General features: G+C 43.4%; 2 protein-coding genes across 2 annotated transcripts; one reads left to right on the forward strand and one right to left on the reverse strand.

Annotated features, from left to right (window-relative positions):
- Window positions 1–382: 382 nt before the first annotated feature.
- nfkbiaa (nuclear factor of kappa light polypeptide gene enhancer in B-cells inhibitor, alpha a) lies at window positions 383–2,698 on the forward strand. The gene is made up of 6 exons (XM_068576865.1): window positions 383–660; window positions 1,211–1,316; window positions 1,432–1,639; window positions 1,755–1,843; window positions 1,954–2,214; window positions 2,316–2,698. Exons 1-6 carry the CDS (start codon window positions 428–430, stop codon window positions 2,343–2,345), a joined length of 927 nt encoding a protein of 308 aa, XP_068432966.1. The 5' UTR covers window positions 383–427; the 3' UTR covers window positions 2,346–2,698.
- A 1,402-nt stretch (window positions 2,699–4,100) lies between these two features.
- psma6b (proteasome 20S subunit alpha 6b) lies at window positions 4,101–8,131 on the reverse strand. The gene is made up of 7 exons (XM_068576860.1): window positions 7,940–8,131; window positions 7,114–7,208; window positions 6,234–6,315; window positions 5,622–5,777; window positions 5,334–5,512; window positions 5,062–5,156; window positions 4,101–4,308 (listed from the first exon to the last, which is right to left on the reverse strand). Exons 1-7 carry the CDS (start codon window positions 8,013–8,015, stop codon window positions 4,251–4,253), a joined length of 741 nt encoding a protein of 246 aa, XP_068432961.1. The 5' UTR covers window positions 8,016–8,131; the 3' UTR covers window positions 4,101–4,250.
- Between the last annotated feature and the right edge of the window lie 4,089 nt (window positions 8,132–12,220).

Consider the following 12,220-nt stretch of genomic DNA (forward strand, 5'->3'; position numbering starts at 1 on the left):
GTCCATTGCCAGTCGTTTGAAACTGATTTCAATTAGACCACAAGTACGAACACTTGAAATAGATAATTCCCCCAGTGCAGAAGGGAATTCTTCAACAGCCAGTTTGGGGCAGTCTGCCTCTCATTCATAACCATAACCATTTGTCTCGTTCATTGACATAATTCATAATCTACATCACAGGTGTAAATAGGTGTCTAATAGGAAACTACACGTTTTCATTCTGAGTCTCTTTTGGGAGGGAGGGGGGGAATTTTTCTCACAAAAGCACAAGCTCGGTGTGATTTCCCTCGCCAGCCCAATCGGAATTCCCCACTGAAGCCCCGCCCAGCCGAGGGTATAAAAACGAGCGCGCCTCCCAGAGCGGCACAACTCTTCCCCTGACCTTTTGCATCGAGACGGAGCGGTTTTCTTCTTCTTGACAGTCACCATGGACGTCCACCGAGTACCGAACCGCAATCAAATGGATTATAACTTCGACAGCGAGGAGCCCAAACACGGGAAGGCGCTGCCGTGCCAGGAGGACCGCGTGGACAGCGGCCTGGACTCTATGAAGGAGGACGAGCTGGTGAGCGCGTTGGAGGAGCTGGAGATGGACAGACGCGACGAGTGCACACTGGAATACGAACCGTGGAGGTCTGCAGTCACCGACGACGGAGACTCGTAAGTAGATGCGTTATGAGTGGACATTCTTCAGCATGCACACGGCGCATTGGCTCGTTTCTTCCGATCACATAACGCGTAAAGCAAAAGGGATTTTTTTTTTGCATCCAGACTTCACACTGAATGCACAGAAAAGTTGTGAAAAAGCTGCAAACTTCCGTCTGAAAAAGTCGAGAAAGTTGCACGAAAAACAAGAGGCCTTTTAAACGGTGTGCGCGCCTGCAGCGAAGCGCGCCCCCGGGTAGCGCGCGCGTGTGTGCGCTTTGGCTGAGCGCTTTGGCTGGGCGGGGCTAAAGTCCGCTCTGCGCGTTTAGGAAAGTCCCTGGCGCGCTGCCAGGAACTGATAAAGCATCAGATGTGTCAAGCAACAACTGGTGGAAATAACCCGACAAAAGTCCGCTGTTGCGAAACGCTCTGCTGCTCGCGCTTTGTTCTTTCCTCCTTCACTGGACCCACTTCCTCCATGCGTAATGCGGGTTTTGTGTCTTTTTTTTTTTCTCGAAAGGCACTATTTTAACTAACCTCCCCCTCTCCTCCTCCTCACCCACAGGCTCCTCCACTTGGCCATCATCCATGAAGCCACAGAACATGCCTTTCAGATGATCAAACTTTCTCACAACCACCCGTTCCTCAACGCACAGAACCACCAGAGACAGGTAAGGACCCCCAAAGAAAAACTACAAAGCCACACCTTCCTCCTCATACACAACAATTAGCTTTTTTGAAGTCGGGATGATAATTAAATATATTCTCTAAATGCGTCCTCTCCAGACTGCCCTCCACCTGGCAGTGATCACAGAGCAGCCCCAGTTGGTCGATCGGCTCCTGAAGGCCGGCAGCGACCCGCATCTGGCCGACGACAGCGGGAACACGGCTCTGCACATCGCCTGCAAGAAGGGCTCCCTCGCCTGCTTCGGCGTCATCACCCAGAACTGCCAGCGCCACATCACCTCCATGGCGTCCTTCCCCAACTACAATGGTGAGTTCACAGTGAAGCCGGAACCCCCGAAAGACGAGTCGACAGACCGCACGTCGTGTCTCACTTAACAAGTCCTAGAATTTGGTTATTAACTGAGCGTTTCCTCTCTCCGCAGGACATAACTGTCTCCACTTGGCGGCCATTAACGGCTACATCTCATTGGTCGAAAGCCTCGTTCGGCAGGGCGCAGACATCAACGCACAGGTACGTGTCCTCGACCCCGAGAGGCAGCCGGATGTACAACCAGGATGTGTGAAAAGAGGAGCTTAGTGCGTTAGCAGGAAGCTAACGTTTCTTTACGTTGTCGCTCATAGGAACAGTGCAGTGGACGGTCGTCGCTCCATCTGGCCGTAGATCTCCAGAACCCCACCCTGGTCCTCCGCCTCCTCGAGCTCGGCGCCGACGTGAACTGCCTGAACTACGGCGGCTTCACGCCGTACCACCTCACCTACGGCCGCCAGAGCGAGGAGATCCGCCGGCAGCTGTACGAGAAGACGGCGCAGGAGCTGAGGGAGCTGCCCGACAGCGAATCGGACGAGAGCGATATGGAAGACCTGGATTCATCGGAGGATGAGGTTAGTTTCTGAATCTGAGTTCTCAAAAGCTGCTGAAGATTTCATAGGATCTTCTTTTTAAAGGCCGGGTTCCTAACGTCTGTCGTTTTCTCCCCCTGCAGCTGTACGATGACATCAAGTTTGGAAAGTAAACCGAACGTCCCGACTACCGGTGGCGTGAACGCCAGTGAAGCTGCTACTATGTGGCCCAGCCACGGCCCCCAAATGCGAGGGACACATCCGTCCACGTCCCCGTCCAGATCCGAGTCCACAGGTGCTGGTCCTGGGATCAAAAGAACGTGGATGAAGCCGCTGTCCGGTCTGGTCGAGCCCGGTCCAGATCACAGAAAGATCTGCACCGAAAACCACAAGACCACGACCTCCATATAGTCCTTCTATATACTGTAAATATAGATATGTATATACCAGACAAGACGTGTAATATATTGTAAATAGAGATTATTTTTGTACCTGTACATATGTGTGAATTCAAACACTATTAGCAAAAAGTTGTTCTGAATAAAAATAAGTTTATAAATATACACAGCTGTGACTGCGTGTTATTTCCTTCGGTGTTTCACGGCCTTTCCACATTTTGAAAATGAGCATCATTTCTCACTAAAACACAAGTCATCGCCCAGACTTGTGAAAGACCCACAGACAAAACCATCACCCTTGGAACAGTCTGGGATTTCCTTGTTGGGGCGAGGTCACCGGGTATCTGAGTCACCGCGTTGAAAGTCCCTGGGCGGCATAAGAGGAACACGGTGTACTTAAACATTCCGTCCAACCCCGACGCTAGAAATACCGAGCAACTTTTGTACGAGGAAGCGTCTTCCAACTACCATGGAAATGTGCCAGAGATAGTTCGATCGAACTGCTGTCACGATGACCAGGCGACTTTTAGGAGTCCAGGAAGCTCGAGATCTTCCCGTCAGATTTGTACAGAGAGAGAAAAAACCTGAAATAACCAGGAAGTGGCCTTGAAGGCAACACAAAGCTCAACCCTGAGTAAATTAGCTTTAATAGCAGTGTGTACTGAATGCAGCCTGTAATAGTCCTCATGGCTGTAAACATTAACTAAACCTGCACAGGACTGCAGGGGGACTTTCCAAGGCCAAAGTTGTTACCTTAAGGACAGGGGAATTTACCTGAAAGACAGGCAATAAATGTGAATTAAAATACTTCTCTTAAAGACTGCAACAGCATTTAGGATGGAAGTCGTTGTAGCTTCTTTCTGATTCTGTAACAGCTACAGCAAGCCAAGGGAGGACTGATGGGAAACGGCCTCACTGATCATGTAAATGAAAGGCTGAGCTGGAGCCACTGTTCCCCCAACACACACACACACACACACACACACACACACACACACACACACACACACACACACACACACACACACACACACACACACACACACACACACACACACACACACGCAACAGACTAGAGGCCAGATCAGGTTTGTCAAAACCATTATGAGAAGGGGAACAAAGAGAAACTACTTGTCAGACGTATCCGGTGAGTGCAAGCAGTCTATTTCTGACATGCGTGTGTTTTTTTTGTTTTTTTTTAAATAGAAAAAGCTGAAATGTTGAGAAAATGAGGTCAAATAAGGTTTCCATCACTGTGTAGTAAAACCAGCTCCCCGCAGCGCCTCGGCACGTCGTGTGATTTTAGTGCGCTCAGAGCCACAACAGGAAGCTCGGAGGTCGAGCTCTGCACACGCTCTCGTTCCCAGAAACGTTTCCCCTGATGCTAAACTCATCTCGCACACCAGAACAGAAGCCCCGAGGTTAAAAAGCTATTCATAGTGGAAATGTCAGAAAAAATGCAAACAGCTCCGTGTGCAAAACATAATCACAAACTTTGCAATTAATAGGAAATGCAGAGAGAGACGGTGGTTATTTTACTTGAAAAACTTTTTTTTTTATTGTTGTTGAATGAAACAGTGTTGGTGAATATACATCAAACAAAGATAACACCAGCCTCCATCTGGGAACTGCATATCCCATCATGCTCTATCCTAATCCGACAGACGAAGCTCTGCTCGCTCAGTCGCGCTCCGCCAGGGCCACCAGGTGAACGTCCACTTCAGCCTCCGTCAGAATCCTGCAGAGAGAGGACGGGGAGGTTGACGACTTTATAACATCCTTTAACCTGTTGAAGACAGTGGAACCAATTTGGGCTCCAGCCCTCCTTTCCCCTGTGTTTGAGTCATCGTAGGAACCCCAAATTAATTCTAATATTTGTGTTTCTTATATGTATTTGTTCAGCAAAGTCTTGGGAAAAAAATGTATATCTGCAGAAAAAAAAAATCACTTAAAAGATATTTTGATCGTAACTATAGACATCCAGCATGATATGAGCCAGATTCCCCCAAAATGCCTCCTGGAGCGTCAATAAGACACCTTTTTGGAAAGATTAGGACCTAAAGAATCAGAATCTGCAACAAAAATCACAATAAAACAAAGTCTTGGCCGGCCTGTTAGGAAGGAGTTTCAGCCAAAAGATTGTCTGAGTGGGGCATGCTGGGACTTAAAATGGGCGCTGGAAGATTTTCGCGCACAATTTCCAAAAGGTTGACTGCTATCATTCGCTTGAAATTGCACACAATAGGATTCAAGATATGTTTAATTTCACATGCATAGATAACAGAGTTACTTTGTACAATGAAAAGCTTATTTTGCTGGGTCCTAACAAACAGAATTACAATAAAGGGTAAAGAAACAAGTTGTCCCTCTGAAGCGTCATGCTGAATGTGAGCACCCGTGACCACAGAGGAGAGGAATCATGTTGGTCCACTGTCATTCTCATCTTACAGGGGGAACAAAGGGGCACTGGATCGTATCGCTGGTCCTTTACCTGAACTTGGGGTCCTGCATTGTGACAATGCCCACCTCGAGCTCAGAGGGCTTGAAGTCAATGGAGAGAACGGTTGACAGACAAGAGATCGCCGTCTGAAAGGAAGAAACGGTGAGATAGTGTTTAGAATGTTTCTCGAACATCGTACGTTAACATTAACATCTTGATAAAATTACAAGCCACACAGCTGGAAACCACCCCGGAGGTTACTTTTACATTCATGTTCCTTCCTCATCAACCTGTGGTGCATCCGTGGAAAGTCATTGTTGTACCTCAATAGTTTCTTTAAAGGTCCAGTCCAGTTTCTTTTTCACTTTCTTCTCCAGGAAGCTGGTGGATTCTGTCTGCTTCACTCCAGCGGCGGTGGCCTTAAAGCCGCAGTAGTAGCCTGCTGGGTCGCATTTGTACACCTGGGCGCCGTGCTCCTCGTCTATGCCGATCATGATCATGCCTGCGGGCAACGGCAAAACGGAGAGGACTATGACATGTGGCTCCAGTGTTTTACATCTACCGTCATGAGAAAACCCTGAACGCGACTGTAAATGAGGAAAGACACTTACAGCAGCCAAGTGGCCGCATCTCAGCATTCTGCGTGTAGACTTGTGAGATGTCAGCAAGCCTCTTACACAGCATGTCCACTGGAATCTCATAACCATACTTGTACTTCCAGTTGGCAGCCTCGTAGCGAGCTCGCTGGACTTGGGACCTGCTGTCAGCTGGAGGAGACGAAGGGGAAGAAGAGGTCGATTTAAAGCATCCGTTTAAATGTCCCACAGGCATATTGGTACTCATTATCTCTAAAGCAATGTTTTAATGGAATCATCAGCTACAGTGAATGCTGAGAAAAGTAAATGAAAACAGAGCAACTGCAGAGAGGCTGAAAGTTGTAAACCTCAATTTGTAAGTGTTCCTTTTAAAGTCAAATAGATGTGTGCGAGAGAGATGGAGCAAGACCTGCAGCGTTTTGACAAATAAAACGTTCCAGTGTCTGTTTGAGTTTATAGAGGAAGATCTCAAGTATCAAACAACCTTGTGTTATTAAAGAGTCATATTATACTCATGTGTTCTGTAACTAAGCAACCAATCTTCTTCCGAGTCACACCGTCACCCGCCCAGTATTGCGTCATGTGACATTTGTTTTCAGGCGTGTTTGGTGTGGCGCCAAAGCTCACCTGTCATCCCAGACATTACACATCCAATACCATCTGTTATTCTGAAGAGGTGGGTCACTGTGGCAGAATCCAGAAGCTTGTCCTGCAACAAGGAGGAAAGGTTTCATAGAAAATGTATGAAAAGATTGGGCTGCTGCCTCATTTTTAGAAACTAAAATGCAGTAAAATATTAGATGCACACAGACAAGAGTAGAACTGCAGCTATGTCTCCCGCAGATAAAATGCTATAAGAATGAAAGCTACATTACATCAATAGAAGCGTTCTCACAAATATTTAATTGTATTTGTTTTGTTCATATATAAATTGAACACTATATATTACAAGTATTTTTTACTGATTTACTTTTGACTGTTAGACCAAGTAAACAATTGAAGACACCACATTGAGCTCAGAAAATACACGTTTGTCAATATTTCAACATTATTAATACTAACATAATAATTATCCACTTCTTTTTAACATGACGTATACCTCTTAAATGTAAATTATTTACAAGTAGTTCAAGTGGAGAGAAAACTGCTAAAATAGACAATTCCAATTGAAATATGGACACAATATGTACACACATCACTCACAAATGAAAGACACGCATCGTTATCTTCCTAAAATAATGCCCCAAGTAATGTTTTTAATTTCTTAGGCAAAATAAAATGACCTAAGTCACAGTCGAATCACATGACAATTCACAATGACAATGGGGGAGGTTGCCAGCATCATGAGGAGATGATTTAGGAAACAAAACACAATAATTTGTGTCAAAAAGAAAACGCCACATGTAAGGATCATTAAAGTGAACACATTTAGCTGTCAGTATGGGGGTTGTGCCGGTATAACGTTCACATGCTTCAACTCTCAGTGGTGTAAAACACAAAGACTCACCGGCACTTTTTTTTGTGTGACAACAATTGCACAGTCCTTCCCTCTGATTGCTACCGACGTGAGCCCACCTTGGTTGATGGCCTTGAACGCATATTCTGCAAAGAAGCAAGACAAGAGGGGGTCTTTAGGTTGACATGCTCGTCTGAAAACACATACACACGTAAGGGAAGAGAGCACAGAACACACAACATGTAACATGTACAACACAGGACTGTTATCAGGGAGTCTTCTAAAGAGTGAGCTGATCATGATCATGGATGGAGGGGGGAATACAAAGATCTGTTTTGTTATTGAAGGTTTGTGGAGCAGCTTCATGATCTGTCCCCTGTTTATTGTTGTTGATCGGATGACGTCAACAAAAGTCCTGTTTAACTCTAGTTCATCTCAAAAGGACATGATCCAGTCCACAAACTAAAGCTGCACAGCAGCAACACGCGGGATCAATAGTTGAACCAACCGAAAGTAGATTAGTCCAAAAATAATAAAACTAAATCCAACGCCTTTGAGTTAAGTTTCCACTCTCAACTATGAATCAGCTCGCTTGACTTCAATGCTAAACATGCTAACTAGCATACTAGCCAGCTAGTAAGCTATTGTGAGTAGAGCTGGTAGTTTAATCAGTGAACGAGCTAAACAGTGTTAACTAACAGCTGGCACGAGACAATGACAACGCCAGTGGCGTCAGAAGACTAGTTTCGCTTCAGCAGGCTGTCGTTCATCAGCGAGAAGCCAAGCTACACCAACCATGACAGAGCATTTAGCTAGCTAGCTAGCAAACAAGTGAGCCTGCCAGCCGGCTTCAGCGTGAGCGGGTCCACGTACTGACCGACTTGGTAGAGTCTTCCTTCGGGAGAGAAGATGGTGATGTGTCGGTCGAACCCTGCGCTGGAGCCTCGGGACATTTCACACGGTTAAGAGGGCCGACAAAATCGTCCAAATGAATTTGCAAGCAGATCTTTACTTCATGCACAATATTTTACCCGGAAGTTGAACGATGGGATCCAAACTTCATCCGGTGTCAGAGGCCTGCCTCGTTTCCATGGGGATATAATACTCATATTCTGCGGCTTAAAAAAAACGACGCATTGTTTTGGGGTAAAAGTAAAACTTATAAATAAAGTCACCTGAGCTGGCTTGAGTAATTCCATTTTATGCTGCTTTTCATGTCCACAAGATCAATTTGAGAGTGATTTATAATCTTTATAGTCACACTACATTTAAGAGTGATTTATTATTGCTATTATAGTTGTTATTCACCTCGCACTATTTATGTGACCTAAATAATGTCATCATCAAATGTACATGTAAAAAAAAAAAGATTGAAAAAAAGATGTTTATTTATCTGCAGTGCAGTCTTGTATAGAAACTGCCAAACAGTCTCTCTGAATATAGTACTGTATGAGGTTGAGTAATATAACAATATTGAGGTACTTGTAGTAGCACTTACCTATTTAAATGTCATACTTTTACTCCACTACATTTCAGAGGGAATTTCACTACATTTATTGTATATATTTAATAAGCCTTCTTTGCAGATTCAGATTATGACATATAAACTATGACGTACAGTTATAAAGCAAGATGCCAGGCAGTATGTAATAAAATTAGCTGACATTTCGACTAGTTCATACACTCATGTGTCAGTGAGCCTGCATGAACACTACCTGGAACAAGTTCTCCATTTCATTATTTGCACTTCTATGTGCGTTTCCACTGACATGGCTCACTGATGTCCGTCATTAATGTCATTAATCACGGCTGTGCTTTCCCCGGTGTGACAATGCAACATGCAGTATCTGCTGTGGAGAAGGCCGACACTTTGAATCTGGTTATAATTATAACATTTCTTAATTAAATAATGAAGTTGGGGAGTTGATCATGGTACATTGTTTAATGTGAATGTAGTTTCTTTCCAATACAAATCAACTGCAATACAATACAAATTCAACTGCGTCTTGTCTTTTTAGCCCCAGCTAAATAACATAACATTAATGCTACATGAGCTATTATATTCCTAACATGGTGTGGAATAAGCAGCTTCCTTTTTCCAACATAACAGAAACATCATTTCTGCTTAAGCCACACAGAGAAACTAAAATAGTAACACAATAGTGAAAGAAGATTCTCTGATGATACCACAGGTTTACTTTTCCCTATCACATGACAAGCCAAGTGAAAATAATGCTTTGAAATGGATTATGAGTTTTATTTTTTTTTCTTCTTAAATCGTGGAATAAAATCACAGACACATCACCTGATAAGCATAAAATTCCCATTTCCTTGTTCCTGCAAAGAATGCAAATGTACATGTGCGGTGTAGGATTTTCCCTCGGTCCCCAGGTAACCTGCTGCAGCTGAAGAGAGGATGTTTGCTTCCTCTTTATAAGTTACTCACACATGTAGATAATGACTCATAATGCCACTGAGAGCAGAATCAGTGATGAGCGGTTGGAACAAAGTTGCCAAAAGGGTCTGTGATGCGAACAGCGGTTATCTTCTATCATCTATCTGAAGGGTTCTGATCTGGTTTCATAGCAAAAAGTCCATGTTTGATTTACACATCCTATTTTTAAAAAACGATATGATTCATGACTCTCATAGATGACGTACGTGGGAGTGTTTCTATTTGACCCCATGGCCCAAACATATGATAAAGAATTTTGAAAAAAAGTGAATCATCTAAAACAATCGTACAAAATCCAGTATTGCAAGAGGTTTGTCCAGTCCTGCACAACCACCAGTAGACTATTGTATTATAAAAAATGCAGCGTGAAGATTACCTGTAATACTTCCTACTCAATGCACAAGTTGGGGAGTTAAGATTCCATTTATTTCATAAAACAACGGACGTACGGTCCAATTTGGATGCTGTCTGACTTAAATTTTTGGCTAAAAGACCAAACATAAAATTGCTTTTTATTAAAACATCTGCAACTCCGTTGCTTCGAGACCCCTCTACATACTTCTGTGTCCTCTTCCCCACCTCTGTTCTGACTCTGTGTTTCTACAGTGTATTCATATTTGAGAAAGACCCCCACCCCCAGCTCCAAGAGAAGTGGCGTGGGACTGACTTCTGGGGTTATCTGACTGGGGGGATCTCCAACATCTATAAAAATGCTCTTTCACAATGCAAAGCCACAGTCTGGCTAATGTTTTCCAAGCACTAGAGTTTAAATGTTCGGCATAAAGGAAACATGATGATGAGCTCTTTCTCTGAAAACCCTCATATGTTGAAATGAACCTTTAGTTTTGACTCATTTTGCATACATGTAACATTTTTATCTGCTTTCTTTTCCGAACCACTGATCTTTTACATGAGTATTTCTTATTTCCCTGAAACAATCTTTGGTATGTTGGTCTCTGTACAAACTCTGAGCCCAGAACCACCCTGAAGATGTGGTTGACCGAAAAAAGCAGAAAGATACGAAGCAGAATATCTCATTTATCTTTCATGATGTGAATCTAACGATTCATCACGTTTTACATGAAGCACACATGAAGCACACAGCTTCTAAGAACCTGAACCAGTGAGCAGCTTCTCAGAACGGCTTATCTGAAGTGGACTAAAACGCAGCTTGAGGCCAAAGTGAAGTCTGCTGAGCGTGTTTGTGATAACACTAGTGTGCGTGCTCGCTTCCTTCTTTCGACAAACCTCTCTAGAATTTTTGGACAGTTCCATGTAAATTATCTTGTGGTTTCTCATATTGCAACCACTCGAATGGTTACACAGTAGTCTCAAGGTGTGTCGCAATTAGTGGTTTCACTTAATTCTGGAAAGTATTGGAAGACGCATCTTCAGGTTAGTGCACAACATGTATGCAATATGGGTTTTTTAGAGAGGGTAAATCAGCTTTAATCTGCAGCACAGAGCATGAACCAACCTTCCTAAATAAACACACTCCTGCTTTATAGTTATATATCGGCTTATTACATAAAACAAGCTTGTATGATCTCCTGATCTGACGTCCTCAATTACTGGTCTTTGACTGAGCAAACTGTCCGACGTTCATTTCCTTTAAAACATTATTGACACGCAAAGTGGAAAACACCGGTTTTAATTGTTTTGAACTTCATGTGTGCTGCTCAGTGTCCTCTGTGTTTAGGCCACTAATGAGTTGGTGGATTGGCAGCAAAGCCAGGCTTACTTTAACACACCTTTTTATTTCCTGAACTAAGTGTCAGGCCTTTTTGTGTAGGGCCTGCTTTTCTCCAATCATTAACAATATCTCTGGTTTTATGACCAAATTCCCTTCGGAGCTGCTGACCAGCTAAATATTGTATATATTAAGACATGCTGAGACCTGAGAATAGGTAAACAAAACTGTACCTACCTATTTTTAGGCCCTTTCCTCGAAAATTGACACAGAAAAAAATGAAAAGGTTTCAGTTCCGCCTAGAAAAAAAAAGCACTTTTAGGATGATTACTTCTTTGAAATGATGCAGCTGTAATATCCAACTCCAACCCAAATTATTGTATAACATATGAACAGTCGCTCTGCAAAAGTAGACTTTGATAAAGTGAAGCAAAACAAAGTTAGAGAGGGTTTAGTACAGAGAAAATTAAGGCATGCTCTCCAAAACTTGCATTGGGACACATTTGCACACATCTGTGACATTTACATTTTTTTATGAACATAACCATATATTTCACCTGTATATGACTTAACACCTCAAAATCTGGGTTGGCATCAAGGACGCTGCACACAGCTGATTTTACTCTTGCCTTTTGGAAAAAACTTCCTCGGTCACCATAGATAATTACATTACCTGTGGTGTACCACAAAGCTCAATTGCTGGCCCAATTTTTTTTTCTATCTACATGCTTCCACTCGGCCAAATCCTCCAACGACACAACATATATTTTCATTGCTATGCAGACGACACACAGATATACCTTCCACTGAGACCTGGTGACACAGAGCCGCTGCTGTTTTAGACTCTCTCTCTGACATTAACTGTTAGATGGCAAAAAACTTTCTTCAGTTTCTGCACTTCTGATGTTGAGTAATTTAACTCAACATCAGAAGTCATACTGTTCAATTCCCCAAACAATAACACTAGTCTCATTGAGAGTGAACTTGGTCCTCTGTCTGCTTCTTTAAACCCT

Source organism: Clinocottus analis, unplaced genomic scaffold, assembly GCF_023055335.1.
Source record: "Clinocottus analis isolate CAN_PGR_092001 unplaced genomic scaffold, fCliAna1.0.p SCAF_15, whole genome shotgun sequence".
Classification (NCBI taxonomy): domain Eukaryota; kingdom Metazoa; phylum Chordata; class Actinopteri; order Perciformes; family Cottidae; genus Clinocottus; species Clinocottus analis.